General features: G+C 41.2%; 1 protein-coding gene and 1 long non-coding RNA gene across 6 annotated transcripts in view; one reads left to right on the top strand and one right to left on the bottom strand.

The window, feature by feature from the left end:
- Positions 1-890: 890 nt before the first annotated feature.
- The window catches only part of LOC143118877 (nuclear body protein SP140-like protein), a 42,607-nt gene continuing 25,267 nt past the window's right edge, over positions 891-18,230 (bottom strand). For 3 of the 5 annotated variants that reach the window (XM_076280008.1, XM_076280010.1, XM_076280011.1), the window contains 10 exons: positions 16,753-16,812; positions 15,704-15,760; positions 14,712-14,910; positions 14,412-14,551; positions 8,565-8,633; positions 5,387-5,511; positions 3,510-3,624; positions 1,841-1,915; positions 1,601-1,738; positions 891-1,279 (listed from right to left, as the gene is read on the bottom strand). In XM_076280008.1, the coding sequence (XP_076136123.1) occupies positions 1,151-1,279; positions 1,601-1,738; positions 1,841-1,915; positions 3,510-3,624; positions 5,387-5,511; positions 8,565-8,633; positions 14,412-14,551; positions 14,712-14,910; positions 15,704-15,760; positions 16,753-16,812 (1,107 nt within the window). In that variant the 3' untranslated portion in view covers positions 891-1,150. Of the gene's footprint in view, positions 1,280-1,600; positions 1,739-1,840; positions 1,916-3,509; positions 3,625-5,386; positions 5,512-8,564; positions 8,634-14,411; positions 14,552-14,711; positions 14,911-15,703; positions 15,761-16,752; positions 16,813-18,230 lie in introns of those variants that run through there. The other 2 variants (XM_076280009.1, XM_076280012.1) reach the window with 2 other exon arrangements.
- On the top strand, positions 11,228-12,876 carry LOC143118883 (uncharacterized). The gene is made up of 3 exons (XR_012986222.1): positions 11,228-11,352; positions 11,673-12,048; positions 12,510-12,876. It is a non-coding gene; the product is annotated as an uncharacterized LOC143118883 (long non-coding RNA).

Genomic DNA, 18,230 nt, shown 5'->3' with positions numbered 1-18,230 from the left:
TGGAATCATGCATTTCCACTGAATTATTTTTGGAATCTGATCCCTTATCATACCTGTTCATTCTTATTCGTCACTCGACTTATCGTGACTAAATTCAAGATGGCTGCAAACGCTAAACTTCGTGAAGATACTGTCTGTATAAATCGTCTTGTAAGTAAACTACAAGTGCTTTTTAAAAGTTCTCAATGTCTCGTTTTATATGTCAGGGCCTTCGGTAGTCTACCAATGAAGTGTGGAGATACATTGGGCGGCGGTCATAATAAATGTTAAAAAAACAACTCGAATGAAATCATTCTTGGATCATAGAAGAGGTAAATGTCTTGCAATTTTATTAATTTCTATGATTTAGGTAGCACTACTCAAACTAAGCCCACAAGCTAGCAAACATAAGCTTGACATAAACATGACATAAGCTAAAAGGACATATCCAGGTAAACGTTTGCCAATGGGTTGCATAGCCTACTCAAATGTCAGTAAACCAAGTAGGCCTTAATTAACTTAGCCTAGGTAGGTTAGCAACACCAGGTTGAGAGATGCAAGTAAGCAGATCATTAACGTTAGCCTTCTATTTATTGTCATCAAAACTGCAGAGGAACGAACACTTAGGGCAGTCTTTGGTGTCATATGCAGAAGGTGCAGAAGTAAGTGTGCCATCTGGCTCAATATTCTGCGCGAGGGACTGTTGCGGTAGGTGACATTTCACGGTGAAACTACGATTGGTCAAATTTGCGAAAAAGTTGCGGTGTTTGGACAAAATTGCGAGTGCCTTGGTAAGTGATGAAAACAATCGTCTTCGTGAACAGCTGTGCATAGGCTACTTTGTAACAGAGAGAATACGCTCATCCCTATACATAACGCAAGGGGTAATTAATGTAATTATAGTTCGCCTTTTATTTGTGGATTTATTTAATGTAGCCTAGACTATTTAGTGTTATTTCTTCCCCAAGCTCATAAAATAAATTTGGGTCACACATAAATTGACAGGGTCGGTCGGAAACCGGAACCCAAGAAAACATTTTTTTATGCCCAAGGGATCAGATTCCAAAAATAGCAACTGGAATCCATGCATTTCCACGGAATTATTTTTGGCCTCATTTTTCACGGACAAAGTGGCGGCAAAATTGTAGATTCAGGTAGAAGTTGCTGGAGTCTATTGTGAACGGTCAGAGAGGGTTAAAGCAGAGCGGATTTTTTTGTCTGTTGAGATGTTGAAGGTGATGCAGAACTCTTTCTCAAACAGGTCACTGAGCCGCATTCCCAGTTGTTTCTGGTCGTCGTTCTATGCGAAACACACACACACACACAAGCACGCACGCACGCACATACACACACACACACACACACACACAGATACACAAAGACACAAATCAATCATAGACTAGCAATATAAATAGTACAGATGCATTCACACACTAAATTATTATAACTGTTCTTCAATACAAACAATACCTCCATCAATACTTTTCTCATTACATATTTATTTACATCTCCAATTCATTAGTTGCCAACATGTTTGGGGGAAACGAAATATGTTAAGACATGACAGTTCCTGAAGATAAGAAAAATGATGTCATGTTCCACCCTAAACTTGTATACTAACCCTGTTGAAGACGGCATAGTTCCTGAAGATGAGTCGCACATCTGAGACAAACTCCTCCACCAGATGGTAGCAATTCTCCAAGAGTCTCCACACTTTCTCTAACCACATGGGCCTCGGTATCACTGAGTAGTCTGATCCCTGTCAATCAAAGGGTAGTGCGGTGGGGGGAAAGACAAAACATGAATGCCTGAAAAAACATGCATGCACACATGCACACACATACTTCATCAATTCACTTACAGTAAGGCGGGGATCTTTGGTGAATATTCTCTGCTCATCTGCATTGAGTAAAAACAGCAGGAGGTATTGGCATTGCTGTAAAATAAACAAGCATACAGACACACACACGCACACACACACACACACACACACACACACACACACACACTGACACCTGAGAAACTTTACTCTACCTTCAAATCACTACTTAACCCTCCGCCTACTCCTTCTCCCACCAGCCTTACTGCTGATACCTATGCCTCATTTTTCATGGACAAAGTGGCGGCAATCAGCAGACAATTCTCTGACCCACTCGCTCTCAATCTGTGTCCTCCTTCTACATGTCTCTCTCTGTCTCCCTCAACTAAGGTTGAGAACTATCGTCCTGTCCCCTTCCTATCCAAAGCTATCGAACGGGCAAAATAATCTTCTTAATCCAAATCAATCTGGTTTCAAACAGCTCCGTTGTCTGTGACAAAACCCTTAAGAGAAGCCAAAGTGAAAGCTCGGTCCTCGGCCCTCTTCCTACTTACTTATCAGCTATCTTCGATACAGTTAACCACCGCATCCTTCTCTCCATACTCTCAAACATGAGCATCTCTGGCTCGGTTCATACCTCACAGGGAGCTTGTTCAACGTGTCCTGGCTTGGACAGTTTTCCACATCTCACTATCTCAACTAAGGGGTGCCCCAGGGCTCGGTGATCCGATTATCCACTCCCACGGCTTCTAATATCACTGCTATGCAGACGACACACAGCTCTATCTGCCATTTCTACCTGACGACCCCTCGGTCTCTGCACGGATCTCTGAATGTCTCTCAGATGTATCTTCATGGATCACTTTCAGCTGAACCTATCAAAGACTGAACTGCTGGTCCTCCCAGTTAAACCAACTATACAACATGACATAAACATCAAAATTGACTCCCTGTCTTTTTCCCGTACCAGGTTAGCGAGAAACTTAGGAGTCATGATCGATAACCAACTAACCCTCTCTAATCAAGTTGCCTCTGTGCAAGTTTCGCAGCTTCACACTTCACAACATTACAAAAATCAGGCTTAACTGACTCAATATGTTACCCAACTCTTGATACAGACCATGGTCATCTCATGACTCGACAACTGTAACATTCTACCAATGGGCGTCCCAGCCCGCATGGAGATCCACTGGCTACCTGTAGCTGCCCGCATTAAATTCAAGTCACTAATGCTTGCCTACAAAGTGTGAATACAATGAATGACGCCTTCTCCCACTCAAGGCAATCCAAACTTTTCACATCTGTGGTTGGTGGAACGCGCTACCAGTTCTTACCAGAGCAGAGGCGTCCCTCTCCATCTTAAAAAAACTCCTGAAGACCCAGCTCTTCAGAGAGTGCTTCCTCTCCTGGCAAAGCCAACAACTGAGCATGCTTAATCTAGCACTTACCACTTGACCATCCCTCTTCTAGAATTGTCACTCTATTCTATGTGAGTAGTACTTATTGCTGCACTAACATGTCCTTGTCACACTGTACCTTGATTGTTCCCTTAAGTAAGTCACTTTGGATAAAAGCATCAGAGAAATGACTAAACGTAAAAATGTAAAAAACAGTCAATGAGACTGCAATGTAAATGAGAAATAAGAATACAGGGGCAGGTGTGATAAAGCACAGAGTGATTGACAGCAGTGCTGTCCAGTGATGAGCTCACCAGTTTATAGTCTGAGATTCTGCTCTCTAGGATCTCTCGTTGGTTCATGTGATCTGGTCTGATTGGATTCCTCATCCACTGAGCGTGAACACAGAACGTACACAGCCATTTAACTCTGTGTGGCACATACACACCAAAACACATGGTTATGGTTATGGTATTTGGTAGACGCTTCTGTCCAAAGCAACTTACAGTACACTACATTAGTTAAATTGTCTCACGAGTTGAAAAGCCTTCATTAAGCATAATAATAATAATAGTAATAATAAGAACAATATCAATATGTTTATGGTTATTATTCTGTTAAATTCTATTTAGTCTATAACTAATATTGTTTATTAGTTGTTTATGACTTGTTTATAATGTGTGACACATTCATAACAGTGTCATGTCACTCTTATGTAGATATCTTCAAGTAAAGTGTAACCCTATAACCGTGACAAATATTGATTTAATGTTGATTTTCCAATGATTGGGTGTTTTTCAGACAATGGGACCTGGTGACCTTCTCAAAGTAAATGATAACACTAAAACAAGGGGCTACAATAAGATTTTTGGAGGAAAAGATCAGGCATTCTGCCGAGAGACCTGCCCCAATAGGCGGCATTGGACAAGAAATGGTTAACAGAGAACAATAACAACATTTTAGAGTGGCCCAGCCAGAGTCCAGACCTCAATCCGTCAAAAAAGTGAGCACAAGGCCAGAGGGATGGCAAATAATCTTTCCTGCCCAAAAACCTGGATTGCTGCTAAAAAAGATGCGGTCTAGAATCGTTGTGTAGACATGGAGAGGCTTGGTAGGTATAAGAACCATTGTGAGAGCTGTGATGGCAAATAAAGACGTTCCCATTGATTATTTGGGTATGAATCATTTTGGATACATGGTAACACTTTACTTGATGGGTGAGGCCATAACACATTCATAGCAGCTGTCATAAACTGCACATAAAGCATTCATGACTGTTTCATGAGACATGACTCAACATTCATACCAAACCTTTCATGAATGTGGAAGACAGAATGACGACAACTTGTCAAAATAAAAACCCAACATCGTATTTGTGCAACCTGGATACCATTAATTTAATCTCTCCAGCCTTTGTAAATATTTAATGAATATCTTATGAAGTCTACACCGAATGTCACTTTACTATACAAGTTGTGAAGTATTTGTAATCACTGAGTTTAACACTGGGAGGTAAACTAGCCTACATTCAGCTGACCCGTATTTGTGTATCCTGGAATGGTTGTACATTCCCAGTAGCAAAAGATAAGAAATCATCTGCAAAGGTTACATCATAAAACAAATACATTTTTATGAAACAAAAATTATTTGCTTGACCATGTTCTGTCTTTTTGGCACTGGAGTAGCCCATTGACTCAGATGTGACGTGATCAGGTAAAAGGTTTGGACCAAAAACGGCAATGCTGCTTTGCGACTTTGGACTTTTATTTTGACAAGTTCTCGTTGTTCTGTCTTCCACATTCATGAAAGGTTTGGTATGAATGTTGAGTCATGTCTCATGAAACAGTCATGAATGCTTTATGTGCAGTTTATGACAGCTGCCATGAATGTGTTATGAACTCAACTGTCATGTAAAGTGTTACCCAAACATTGATAAAGAGAAAATCAACATTAAATCAATGGATATGAACAATTTTGTTCTTAACTGTATTAGACAGCTAGTAGTATACCGGTACATAGTATAGCTCCTTAGATATCAGTTTCTACCTGTCTCTTGTCTCCCCATTCTCTCTCTCTCTCTGTTCATCTTATCATCTCATCTATTTCTATCACTCTCTTATCCCATCATGGGGGTGTAGGAGTGGGCAAGTGATAGTAACTCGCGTCTCCCTGTCCCCCCCAACCCCCTCACCCTGGTGGAGATGCTGAAGTGGGTAAGTGACAGTCTCTGTGGAAGGATCTGGGACACCCATCACAACACAACAGCTCTCCTACCTCTCCACAGATGAAGCAGTCGTCATCATTTCTCTGGTATTCCTGTTAGCACATGTACACACACACACACACAGGTCGTGCACCACTCTTTTTTTCATGCACAACACGTTGGATCGGAAGCAGGATGGACGAGCTAGAAGCCACGATCAGCTAGCAGCTGTGCCTCTATAGGCATCAGGCACCACATTTTTGCTAGAGTTCATTCAGAAATATGCAGAGGACATATCGAACAATATTAGCCTAGCCTAGCCTGACATGTCGGCATTCCATATAGCACACATCTTAAATACACTTCATAGGCTAATTAACCTAACTCACACAACATGAATAAAAGTAGTAAAATAATAAAGATGAATTATTTTGAAAATGTAAGGAGGATCAGAAAATCAGAAATGGGGATCAGAGGAGAGAGTGGTAGAATTTGACCTATTTTCATAAACTGTAGTAGCCGGTTCACCCAGGCTAAACCTAGAGACATGAAGTTTGAATAGTCAGTTGGAAAAGTTACCGAAGTTACCAGCAAGAGTTACAGCACAGGGACATTTTCCACACTGGTCTCCACAGCTAATCAAATACAAATAACTTGTTTACATTTTATTCTTCTTTGACTGATAATGATTGCCTTTCCACAGCAGGGAAACCTCTGTTCAGGAGAAGACTGTCGCGAGCGGGTATAAACTGGTCTGGTGCTCAGGTGATGTCACAACTTCCGCGCGCAGTGACCAATGCATCAAGTATACTGAGCCCTTTACCCTGCAATAGAATAGGAAGCCTACCAAATCCAGCTGGAGTTTAACCTGTGATGGACTGATGTCCCGGGTAGTTATTAACTATAATCAACTTAGCAAGAGAAATGACTCCACACCAAAACAGCTCCTGTTTACAATTTAAACACTCTTTGTTGTTGTTTTGGTGTGGGAGTCATTATTACTTTGTACAGAGAATGTCTAACAAGGGGAGAACTGCCACTCTCGGAAAACTTCCGGTTTCTGAACTGGTTGCAGTTCCTTCTGTGGTTCCACATGAGGGCGCTCGTCTACGAGTGCAGAATGCATGGAGGTCAAGTAATTTGAGTATTGTATTCGAAAGGGGAGGCAAAGAAAATACACTTGGTTGAGTATTATATTTTTTAAAGTCACTTAATTGTTCTAAAAAGCCTTTAAAATGTGTCAATGACGTCAATCAATAGCACAATGCTAGCGTGTTATGTGCAACAACGACCCAACCTGTAAGAAATCAAAAGGACATAAGTACTTTTGACCTATAACCCATTGAATTTATACAAACTACAATTAAATATGAGATTTGTCAACGACAATCAGGTGAAAGAGACAAATTTAACCGTCTAGCTCCATTGACTCCCATTCATTCTGCACTCATGGCGATCGCCCCCAGTGGAACTCTGGTGGAACTGCATCAAAAATTCGGTACAATGGGACTTAAAGGGGTACTTGGCAACTATTTCAACGTCATAAACCCGTTTAGAAATCATTTGGATGGTTAAATGACCTGTTCCGGTGAAAATGGAGACTTTTCTCGCTGCCCCTAGCGTCCCCAGGCGGAAAACCAACCTTGCAACATTGAGACTACCGTCCCGAAAAGATAAGTGAGAAACAAGAAACTAGTTTTAAATCGTGTTTCTTACCTTGTAACATCCACATTGTCTGCCAGACTTATGCTAACCGTTTTGCTAGCTTGTAAACAAATCCATGTGCTTTATCGTTAAATTTTTCCACAGTTTGAAATAGCATAATGCACAATTTCTGGGGGAAATCCTGCCAAGTTTCCCTTTAATACGGAGTGGCAAGGCTCTCCGTAGACGGGCTTTGCTTTGTATTAGCTCTGCTTTGATTCTACACCCAACTTAAATAGTCAGGAATGTGCATGTTCCCCCTTCAGTTTTATTATCCAGTTATCCACTCAGCACCACAGACACCAGACATAACCACTGCCGCTATAGCCTCCATGGCTCAAGAAGGATTTAACTAGGAAGTAGCCATAGGGATGAAACACACTGACGAAGGCCACCAGGCCTAAACGTTTGTTCGTTAACCCCTGTTGCGAAATGGATTAAAAGCAAGAAAGAAAAGATTTTTGGAGTACGACCATTCTGTTATTTCAAGAAGGATTTAACAAATAACTGCTAAAAAGCTACGCATTAAGCAAAAAAGATGGCCTCCATATCCATATCTTAGTATAATAGTACCTTTGACCCCTTGACATTTGTCAGTGGGACTACATTAAAGCAACACCAAAGACTTTTTTGTACCTTAAAATAATGTTTCCAAAATCGTTTCAGTGGTTCATCAACTCGTAATTGAGTGAACAGCACTTTCTGCATTCGCTTCGCGGCCCTCTATCGGCTATAACCGCACTATGTAAGTTTGCCGGATCGGGTAGCGGATCTGTAGTTCGATGGAATGAGACATGAGAAACTACAAATTTGACTTGCATCTGATGTAGCAATACATCCTACTTTCATAAAATCATGCAACATATTCTACATTGTCTGTGGACATTGTTATTTGCAAAGCTGGTGCTGGATAAACAAATAGTGCGTGCGACAGAGGAAAAGTTCTTTGGTGTTGCTTTAAAGGAGAATTCCGGTGTGATATTGACCTAAAGTGTGCTGAAACATGATACCGAGTGTGAACGTATGTCTCATAGCCCATCGTGACTAAATTCAAGATGGCTGCAGACCTAAACTTCGTGAAGATACTGTCTGTATAAATCGTCTTGTAAGTAAACTACCAGTGCTTTTTCAAAGTTCTCAATGTCTCGTTTTAAATGTCAGGGCCCTCGGAAGTCTTTACACTGAGCCTTGTAAATGGTGTAAAACAGTGATTTATTTGCATGGCTAGCCTGATGCCGAAGCACCACCATTGAAAAAGCTGTTGGTAGCATCGGCTAACTAACGTTAGCGCCAGATTTTGGAGTGCAGGGGATAAGCCAAGATGGGCTATGAGACATACGTTCACACTCGGTATCATGTTTCAACACACTTTAGGTCAATATCACACCGGAATTCTCCTTTAAGAAACAACATGCATTTGACTCAGATAGAAATGACAAGTTTAGAGTGAATGAGATCTTACCAGGTCTGACTCTTCTTGGCTGCACATACGACATTGACACCCCTCTGCATGCATCCACAGGATCTTCCTCTACCCAGACACACACACACACACACAGAGATATACAACACATAACATACAGATATACAACTCTTGGTTTCTTGGTCATTCTTCATTAAGTAGTATATATACTCTTTTGATCCTGTGAGGGAAATTTGGTCTGCATTTATCCCATCCGTGAATTAGTGAAACACACTCAGCACACAATAAACACACAGTGAGGTGAAGCACACACTAACCCGGAGCAGTGAGCTGCCTGCTACAGCGGCGCTCGGGGAGCAGTGAGGGGTTAGGTGCCTTGCTCAAGAGCACTTCATGGATGTGAGCATGGGAGAGCAGTGCTCAACCACTTCCCCCGTCCACATTTTTCCTACTGGGTCAGGGATCCGAAGCCCGAAGCCCTAACCGAGTGGTCCCCAAACGTCACCTCATTTTGGGTGGCCCCCCAAAACATGTCCGTAGTATATAGCATCCGGCCCGCACGGGAGTACGCATCGTCAAACTAAAACCTCCGCAATTTCCCCCATTCATTCTCTATGGCGAGTCTTAACAGTACACATGTAATACTCTTTTTGTCCACCGGTGGTTGTTTTGGCGCTGTTTTGCGTTTGCCATCGAAAACGGAATGAAATGTAGGCCTACCTGCAAACAATGTAAGAGGCCTAAGCTAACTGCATCAGTGCTCAAAGTATTTTAAAAGTTTATCAATTAATTGTTAATAACTAACTTCTATTCAAGTCATATTTCTGGGATTTCTGGGATAATTATTTAAATGTTTTATTCACTCGTTCAAATGTTCATACAAAGAGTTCACAAAGTTCTCATCAGGTGACTGAAAGTTAGAATGGTGGTCATTTCAGACCACTTCAGCACTTCATAAAATTCTCATAGTTTGAGAACTTAAAATTATTTGTAGGATATTCACAACTTGAACTGTGTATGCAAAGACACAGAATTCAGAGTTCACACATTTTTAATAAAATATACTTTTGGGATTCCCTGCTAATACTTTTGGAAATGCAAACATTTTTTTATTAGTATTATTTAATTTTACACTGATATGGCATGATGACAATATAAACACAGCTAACAATGGTATTAAATTGCAATAGCCTATGATTAAAGGGACACCAGGCAAGCCTGATGCTTTTTCTCTACGAAACTCCCCCTCGCTCGGTCTGAAGCTCTTTTCCTTTTCTTTGCATCTTCCGTCAAGGGTTTTCGCTGCTTCGTTGCCGGCTCTGCCATTATACACACATTTGCAACAATCGCTAGCATTTCGTTAGCCTCCCTCTGTGCTGTGGATGCAGGATGGAAACTGAAACTGCTTCGGTCGCCGGGTACGATACACTGAACTTGCAAGCGGGATATTCTTCCTACAGGCAGTAGGGGCGGGCGAGAGAGTCTTCATTCGCCCTGTAATGAGTCATTTAACCATATACCGACTTACGAAGATGAGTAATTAACACAAAAACGTTGCCTGGTGTCCCTTTAAATGTAATAGAATATTCAACTAAGGTAGACTGATGTTGTTCACAGCCCTACACTGTAATCCCACATTTTGTTTGAACCTATAAAAAGTTGTACATTGCACACAAATCTCAGAATATCCCACATATTACTCGCCGAATCAACTAGGATCTTTCAGTTGTATCAACATTCTGAGCAACAGGTGGCCCAGGAAAGAAGATTTGATTGGATTCCGCCAAAATGCACTTTTTTCCACTCCCAAACCTGGGGATTTCCCGCAGACGACAGAGATAGAAGTCACGGACGGTTCACGACAGCAAGACACAGACTGCTTAAAATTGGAGCAAGAGAGTAAAATGCCACGGTATTTCCCACTCTTTGTTTCTTATCTTGTTATCCGATTACCAACATAAGTTTGCCATTAGATAGCCTCCGCTAAGTAACGTTAGCAGTTTAACCAATAACTGTAAATAAGTTAGCATTCGCCATTTTACATTAGCTATTACATAGGCCTACGAGTGAACATGCTAACTTAACCTACTATCGCTGTTCCATATCAATGCTTATGAATGGTAATTATAACCAGTAGGACGACAGTTGAGCCTGGAGGCAGGCTTCGCAACAAAGGAATCAACTGTAAACAAGCTTACTGTCCATGCTATCAACGAAAGTTGTACAACAAGCTGAATTAGTGGGCTTCTTTTTAAACGGAGCCGTGTGTTTCCTTTGCTTGCTATAAAGGCATGGCTTTACAGTGGCAACCGGGGGATACGCGGGATAACGGCCTTCTAGGTGTGTCCAGTTATAAGGTATTAATGGACTCGGGTGGAGGCAACTCCGTTGCGCGTCGGGGAGTTCTTTGCCCCTTGCCCGCATAAGGACACCTTGGTGGCCGTTATCCCTTACATAACGTTCCGTCTTTCTGACCCACATGCTACTGTAAATTATGCAGCAACATTAAAATAAAGAAAGGAACATAAATTGGAAATACAAGTATCGCGCATTTAATTGCGAGAAGAGAGGACAATTAAAGCATTAAGACTGAAGCTGTGAAGCATGGTAGCTGTACTAGAAGCGAACCGTTTCGCTGTCCTTACAATAAGTGTTTGTGCACTTTAAGTTGGCACGCTTAGGACTCACATGTCCCGGTTTCATTTGCCAGGTTGGTCACAGCAATCTGCCCTTCACGTTGTCTTTTAGAAGAAAGGAGGTTGTGATGGACAAGCCTCCTGTGAGCCAGATGATACAGCGTTGGCCAGCACTCTTTGTTGAAAATCAGGTAAGGTTTGATTGTCTCTGTTAATGTCTGTAATGCAGCCATGTGAAGTTAACATAATGTTACTGTAGCCTTTGATGTCACCCACCCACACACACCCACCCTCACATACACACAGGTATGCCCTCCGCCCCCCCTCACACACAGGTAGGCTACACCCCCCCCCCATCATTTCATCACCCCAATTCCTTTTATGAGTACATGACCATAAACAAAAAACAGAGTAGATGGGACAGCCCTGTAATATGAAGTGTCAAGCGAACTACATAAATGATTGTTCACAGTGTCTTGATAAACATGATTTATTTCTGTCTCTGTTTCAGGTCTCCCAGGAAATTCAGCAGAGTGGCAGGGAAAAACCTGAAACAGGAATTATATGAGTCTCTGGATCGTCTTTGCCCTAAACTTGTTGAAATCATCAGGTCAAAGAGAGGTCTAAAGGGACAACTTCTGGATGGTCTGTTGCGCCAAAAAAAGGTTTGTAAGATGAAGTGATACTACTGATTTTGGTGTATGGATGTCTTGAATGATAGCTGTCTGTAATGTCACTGTCTCTTATGTTACTGTGTTAATGTCTCTAATGTCTCTGCTTTCACTGCAATCCAGACATCGGACACTGCTGACATCAGATGCCTTGTCCTGAGAGGGCTTCCAATACTCTTTGATGACAACTCAGCTGATTTCTTCAAGACTTGCTTTGTAAGTAGTATCACTGAAGTATAATTCTTCAGTTGTTAGATATATAACTAAGGCCAATAATGCCATGAAGAGTGAGTTAATTTGCTGTAAGACATTTGTGGTTCATCCTAATGGGACACGAAATTACAATTTATATTATAATATAAAATGTGAAATCAGCATGCCATTCCTTATGTAATCCAGGTTTCATTTCACTTTATAATCTCAAGTCAGTACTCAAATATGTTATTGCGTGCTCTGATTTTCCTTAGTACGTACAAGCCCAACATGACCACGAGGGTGGCTGGTAACAATTTTCAATCTGGATCTTTTTGTATTTCCAGTCTGAATATGTATTTGGTAATGTCAATGTACAATGCCCAATTATGATGTAATTTGTACTTGGTTAGGTTTTAAAAGTAAGAACAATGTGCTGTATTTCTAATTAAATATATATGTGTGTGTGTGTGTGTTATGTTTAGGTCACTAATGACGAGGGCGTATACAGACACATTGGAACAGGAATACTCTGCTTTACTGAGGAAGATATTGCACCGCATCCTCTGACTCCATCTTCTGTAGGAATCGTCTTGGAGGGGACTCCAAGAGTGTTTGAGAGTGAGCGTGAGTTTGGGAGACGGGGATAGAGCAATTGTATTGTGTACCTAGCTGTTTGCAGGCTGGTATTGTGGGGATGCTAAAAAGGAAAGTTTTAATGCTGACAAATCAGCTGTAAAGTGTGAATGTGAGTGAGTTTGTCTGAGTGAATGTGAGTGAGTGTGTCTGAGTGTTTGCAGGGTTGGATATTGTGGTGGATAATGTTTATAATAATACCTCAGTGTTTGTGTGTGTGTGTACGTATCCAGTGTTTGAGAGTGGTACTTTTTAACTGCCTTGTCAATGCCCATGTTCATTTTTTGCATAAAGGTGCATTTTGATTATCTATTACTTATCATAGTATGCTCTGAGCTGTAATATAATTCCTTTGTGGATGTGTGTGGGGTCTGGCCCATTTTGCCTTTTACCACTTTGGGTATCAGCTGACACTTATAAATATAGTGTGTTCTTGAAATTGTATTGATGGTGTATTCTACATCTGTGTGTGTATGTAGAGTTTCTATAGAGCTTGTATTTCTATTCTCTGTGATTTTGATCATGTGTATTTTGAAATTGTTGAGTTGAGTAACAATTGAATAAACACTCAAGTGTTCTGAATAAAGACTGTTTCTTTTACTTTCATAGCTTAAGCCCCATAAAACACATTTAACTATAAGAAATGTCTAATGAACTTTTAATTAAATTAAAAAGACATTTTATGCTCACTTAATTAAAAGTTTAAGTTAAAATAGTAAATATTTATAAGTTACATAAACATACATTGAAGGTATTCTTTCATCGCAAGTTTATGTTGTTGTAACATGCAAAACTAGTTTATTGTACTAAAATTCATCATGCATTACTATTTGGCACATGTCGTACACTTGACGTAAATTTGTTCGTTTATTGAACAATACATAACATAAAATATTTAGGGCAACGTGTTACCTCGAAAATTTTATGTTTATTGAACGAATTAGGGTTTACAGTGTAAGCTATTTATGGTTACTGATATAGAACTACTCCGAGTCTCTGACCCTCTCTTGGAGCCAGGCATAGTGAGCTGGCCCTCGGAAGAAAAAGTTTGGTGACCACTGCCCTAACCAGTAGGCCACGGCTGCCCCCATTACAGACATCTTGTCATGTTCACAAATGTGCTTAACAGTAACATACAAACAGATGGTCACCCTGACTCTCTCACACCATCGGCAGGAGATGATATCTTCTCCCAGACTAATGGGGAGTTTGTCTGGCTGTTTCAATGTTTTGAAGTTTGAAATACTTACTTAAATGCATCAAGGTAGTGATGCCTTTGAAGGTAGTGATGTCTCATTTGCTGTATAAAAGACAATGCACGTCTGTCCTTACTGTATGTCCCATGCCATACAGAGACCACATACCCTTTGCTGTTTGGGTAAGCATGATTTTTCTGAGAGGCCGGTCTCTACAGGTGCTGTCTCTCTCTTTACCTGTAAAAGGTAGCTAGACAGTTGATGTCTCTCTTTACCTGTAAAAACTAGCTGAGACACATGACTCTACAGGGGATGTCTCTCTCTTTACCTCTAAAAGGTAGCTGAAACACATGACTCTACAGGTGATGTCTCTCTCATTACCTGAAGAAGGTAGTTGAGAGGCAGCCCTCTACAGGTGATGTCTCTCTTCCACATTCCGTCTTCTGTCTACCTGTAAATGATGTCTGAGAGGCCGGTTTCTACAGGTGATGTCTCTCTCTTTACCTTTAAAAGGTAGCTAAGATGTCTATCTACAGGTGATGTTTCTATCTTTACCTGTAAAAGGTAGCTGAGACACTGGCCTCTACAGGTAATGTCTCTCTTCCACATTCCGTCTTTAAGGTCAGGGTTCCGCCTGACAAACTCTGCAGGGGTCAGCCAGCCCTCCTCTCTACGGATGCATTTTCCTTTGCTTCCTGTAAAAGTCAAAGGTCACCAGGGGTCATTCTGAGGTCACTCAATGCCATTTTCTGTCATGGCAAAAGGGAAAGTTATCTATCTCAATGTATATATTACACATACTTTCTCTCTTTATCTCACAGTCTTTCTCTCTCTAACACACACACACACACTCACCTAATGCAAAGCGGATTTTCTGCAGTCTTCCTGTGATAGGCCCACACTGGACGGGCAAAGCAACTCCTTCAAACATGGATGTGTCTACATCCTTATAGTCATGGCTACTGAAATCATCCACAGCCCCTCCAGCCTCTGTCATTTTCTCTATTTCCTCCTCTTCTCTCTCTTCTCTCTGGTATCCCTCGCCTCTGTCCTGCTTAGCAGAGCACAGAACACACAGTACAGTAGTCAAGTCAAGTCCAACTGAAGTAGACATGGAGTCCAGCAGCTGAAAATACCTGAAATGCCTCAAAAATTAGATGTCACCATACTTAAAAAAAAACAGTACCACAACTGGCATGTGAGTGAGTGAGTGAGTGAGTTAAAAATGTCCCCTATTCTTTTTACTTTCAGTGACAATTCTGGCCTTTAATATAAAAAAAAAAAATTCCACTCCATCTATGGTGGTAGACTTTTAGTATATGCTTCAGGAGGGTATTAGGACCAATAAAAACTATGAGACATTTCTGTTGCAAATGTTTTGTCTTTTTGGGCTAGATTGCTTCGCTTCGCTTGCTTTGTTCGCTTGCTAACAGCTCACAAATAACCTCAGACCTATTTCCTGGTTACAATAACTAGGTTTTTGGAATACTGGGTCTATTGATTACTTTTACAAAATCTAAACAAGAGAAGGCCTAATAAGTAACATTTACATTTAACCAGGACAGTCTATGGGGTTTGCCACTCTAACTAGCGTTTCTATGGTGAGCTAGACACAGGAGACAGAGAACTGAAAAAGCTTCACAACAGTGTAGAGGCAACGCCATAACCACTGCGTCAAGTTGACACCGAATCATAAACTAGGCTTTAGTGTGCACATTTGTAATTGGCAGTGGCTCAAGAAGTAGAGGAGTTGAGCCCAACTGTGTGTGTGTGTGTGTGTGTGTGTGTGTGTGTGTGTGTGTGTGTGTGTTTGTGCAGGTGCATGTGTGTGTGTGTGTGTGTGCTACCTTCTTCTTTGTATGTGCAGGGTCTGTGCTCCTGCGTGCATGCAGCCTTTTTTTATCCTGAGTAAAAATCAGAGCACATAATAAGTAAACTTACCATCTCACACTTAATCACACATTTACACATGCTGTATAACTGCAGCAATATCACAATACCAGAATATAAACGTACACATATAAGGGTAACACACTGAGGGCCAGATTTATGTACATTTGCGAACGCAGAGTTATCAACGCCATGGCCAAACCACACAAGGAGCATGCTGTGCTTCTTCATTTTACATACTATTTATTATACCTGTAGCTCACCGAGTAATCATTTTCTCCATCCCCTGCCGCAATTTGCACTGACCACAACTGAATGGCATGATTCAATCACAAACACAGTTGAACAAAGTCAACAGATGACATTCAAAGGAATCAAAGGTTAAGTGGTCATGATATAATACAATACATAATAACATGTCAACAAGCAGCGAGATAATGCAGAGCAGTCTACTTCAGAAAATACTCAAACTAGCTGTGCACGTGGGCTTTAATAGATCTCTTTAATCTAGCAGGTAGGAAAGTTTGATGACGTGAAAGTGAAAGTTAGACATACAATAAGAAAGGACAACAAAAGTAAAGGTTGCTTCTGACATTGTACAAAGAAGCAAAACTGGTGCTCTGAATACCGATTCTGTTATCTTTAAATGCTTCCCCCACTGGCGCATTTAACTGCAATTTGATTACACCTGCTTTTAAAAGGCGTAAATATTTCAACGCAAAACAGATGTGCGCTGATGTGCAGATGTGTGAAATTGAGCGGAGCGGCCTGAAGCGAATTTGAGCGGAGGAGCGGCTGAGTGAACAGCCACCTGAGCGAGGAGCAGGATATTCGCACCGCTCAGCTCCGCTCACTAGCTTTGTACCACGCCATGTTTTTACGCGCACATTGGGAAGAAAATACGGCTCAAGTGGGTGCAAAACCGTTAGTACATCTACCCCTGAGCTTGTTACCAGGGCAATATCTGATGTTGCCTCAGTAACAGTAGAATATATTTATGAGTTACCTGTCCTCTGTCTGTTGCTGTGGATGCAGCTGTAGCTGGTGGAGCCATTAAGTAATTTTCCTGCAAGAATTCAAATAAGTAAAATAGAACTGAACACACAAAAAATCAATCCCTCTCACCTGTCCCCATAACAACAATAAAAAAATACATCCTCTTTGTCCAAACAACAAAGACACTCAAACATAGACGCAGACACAGACACACACACACACACAGTGGTTCCCCTAGAAATGTTTCCAGCAGCGGTGCTGTTAATTGTAGGACATTCGAAAGAACATTTTTAAAAATTACTCCTTAAATTATCACTTCTGGCAGATTTTGTCGAAAGAAATTGACAGATTGAGAGTTACAAATATGACATACTGTAACCATCAACATATTCAAGGCATCTACTGGACTCTCCTGGACCACCAACACAGCATCACTGGTGAAGAGAGCTCAGCGCCGCCTGTACTTCCTGCGGAAACTCAGGCGAGCAAGTGCTCCACCAGCCATCATGACCACATTCTACCGAGGCACCATTGAGAGCATCCTCTCCAGCTGTATCGCTGTGTGGGGCGGAAGCTGCACTGAATACAACAGGAAAGCCCTGCAGCGCATAGTGAACACAGCTGGAAGGATTATTGGTGCTTCACTCCCCTCCCTGAAGGACATTTACACCACCCACCTCACCCGCAAGGCGACCAAAATTGTGAGTGATGCAAGTCACCCCGCTCACAATCTGTTTGATCGATCTACTGCCCTCTGGGAAGAGGTACAGAAGCCTGCGCTCCCGCACTACCAGACTCACCAACAGCTTCATACACCAAGCTGTTAGGATGCTGAACTCTCTCCCTCCTCTCCCCCCTCCACCCTCAGCTACATAACATCCTGGACATTGGACCCACAATGGCCGCCTGCACCACTCCACTTGCACACTTGTACACTTTGCAACTTGTTGTTGTTGTCCTGGAAACACAACACTTCTGCTGCTCTTACATAACTTGCACCACTATGCCACTTTATTTCTTACTTAGGTCAAACAGAACTACCTCAGCCTCTTATTGGCCTGACTTTGCACTAGTATTTTATTTTATTGACTGTCTATGCACAATTTCAACCAAATTTTGCTGCTCTTATTTTTTCATTATATGTGCCCTCTTATTTACTTATTTACTTACTTTTTTGTTTACTTGAATGTTATGTTTGTCTGTGGACTTAAAATTGGTAAAATATGTCTTGTCTCCACCGTGGGATAGTGAGAAACGTAATTTCGATCTCTTTGTATGTCTGGAACATGTGAAGAAATTGACAATAAAGCTGACTTTGACTTTGACTTTGACTTTGACTTTGACTTTGACTTTGACTTTTACTGTTTACAAAGCATGATTATTGCAGTACTTGAACTGGTCACATTATAGACAGGATTATTCATGTTTTTCTTTCACCTTTTTCATTTACATTGTAAGTAATTATTATTTACATTATTATTAGAAATT

Source organism: Alosa pseudoharengus, unplaced genomic scaffold, assembly GCF_046254945.1.
Source record: "Alosa pseudoharengus isolate Yale_2024_CS ecotype anadromous, Long Island Sound unplaced genomic scaffold, YU_APseudo_1.1 YU_APseudo_1.1_scf_12, whole genome shotgun sequence".
Taxonomy (NCBI): domain Eukaryota; kingdom Metazoa; phylum Chordata; class Actinopteri; order Clupeiformes; family Clupeidae; genus Alosa; species Alosa pseudoharengus.
This window is presented reverse-complemented; position numbering and strand designations above follow the sequence as displayed.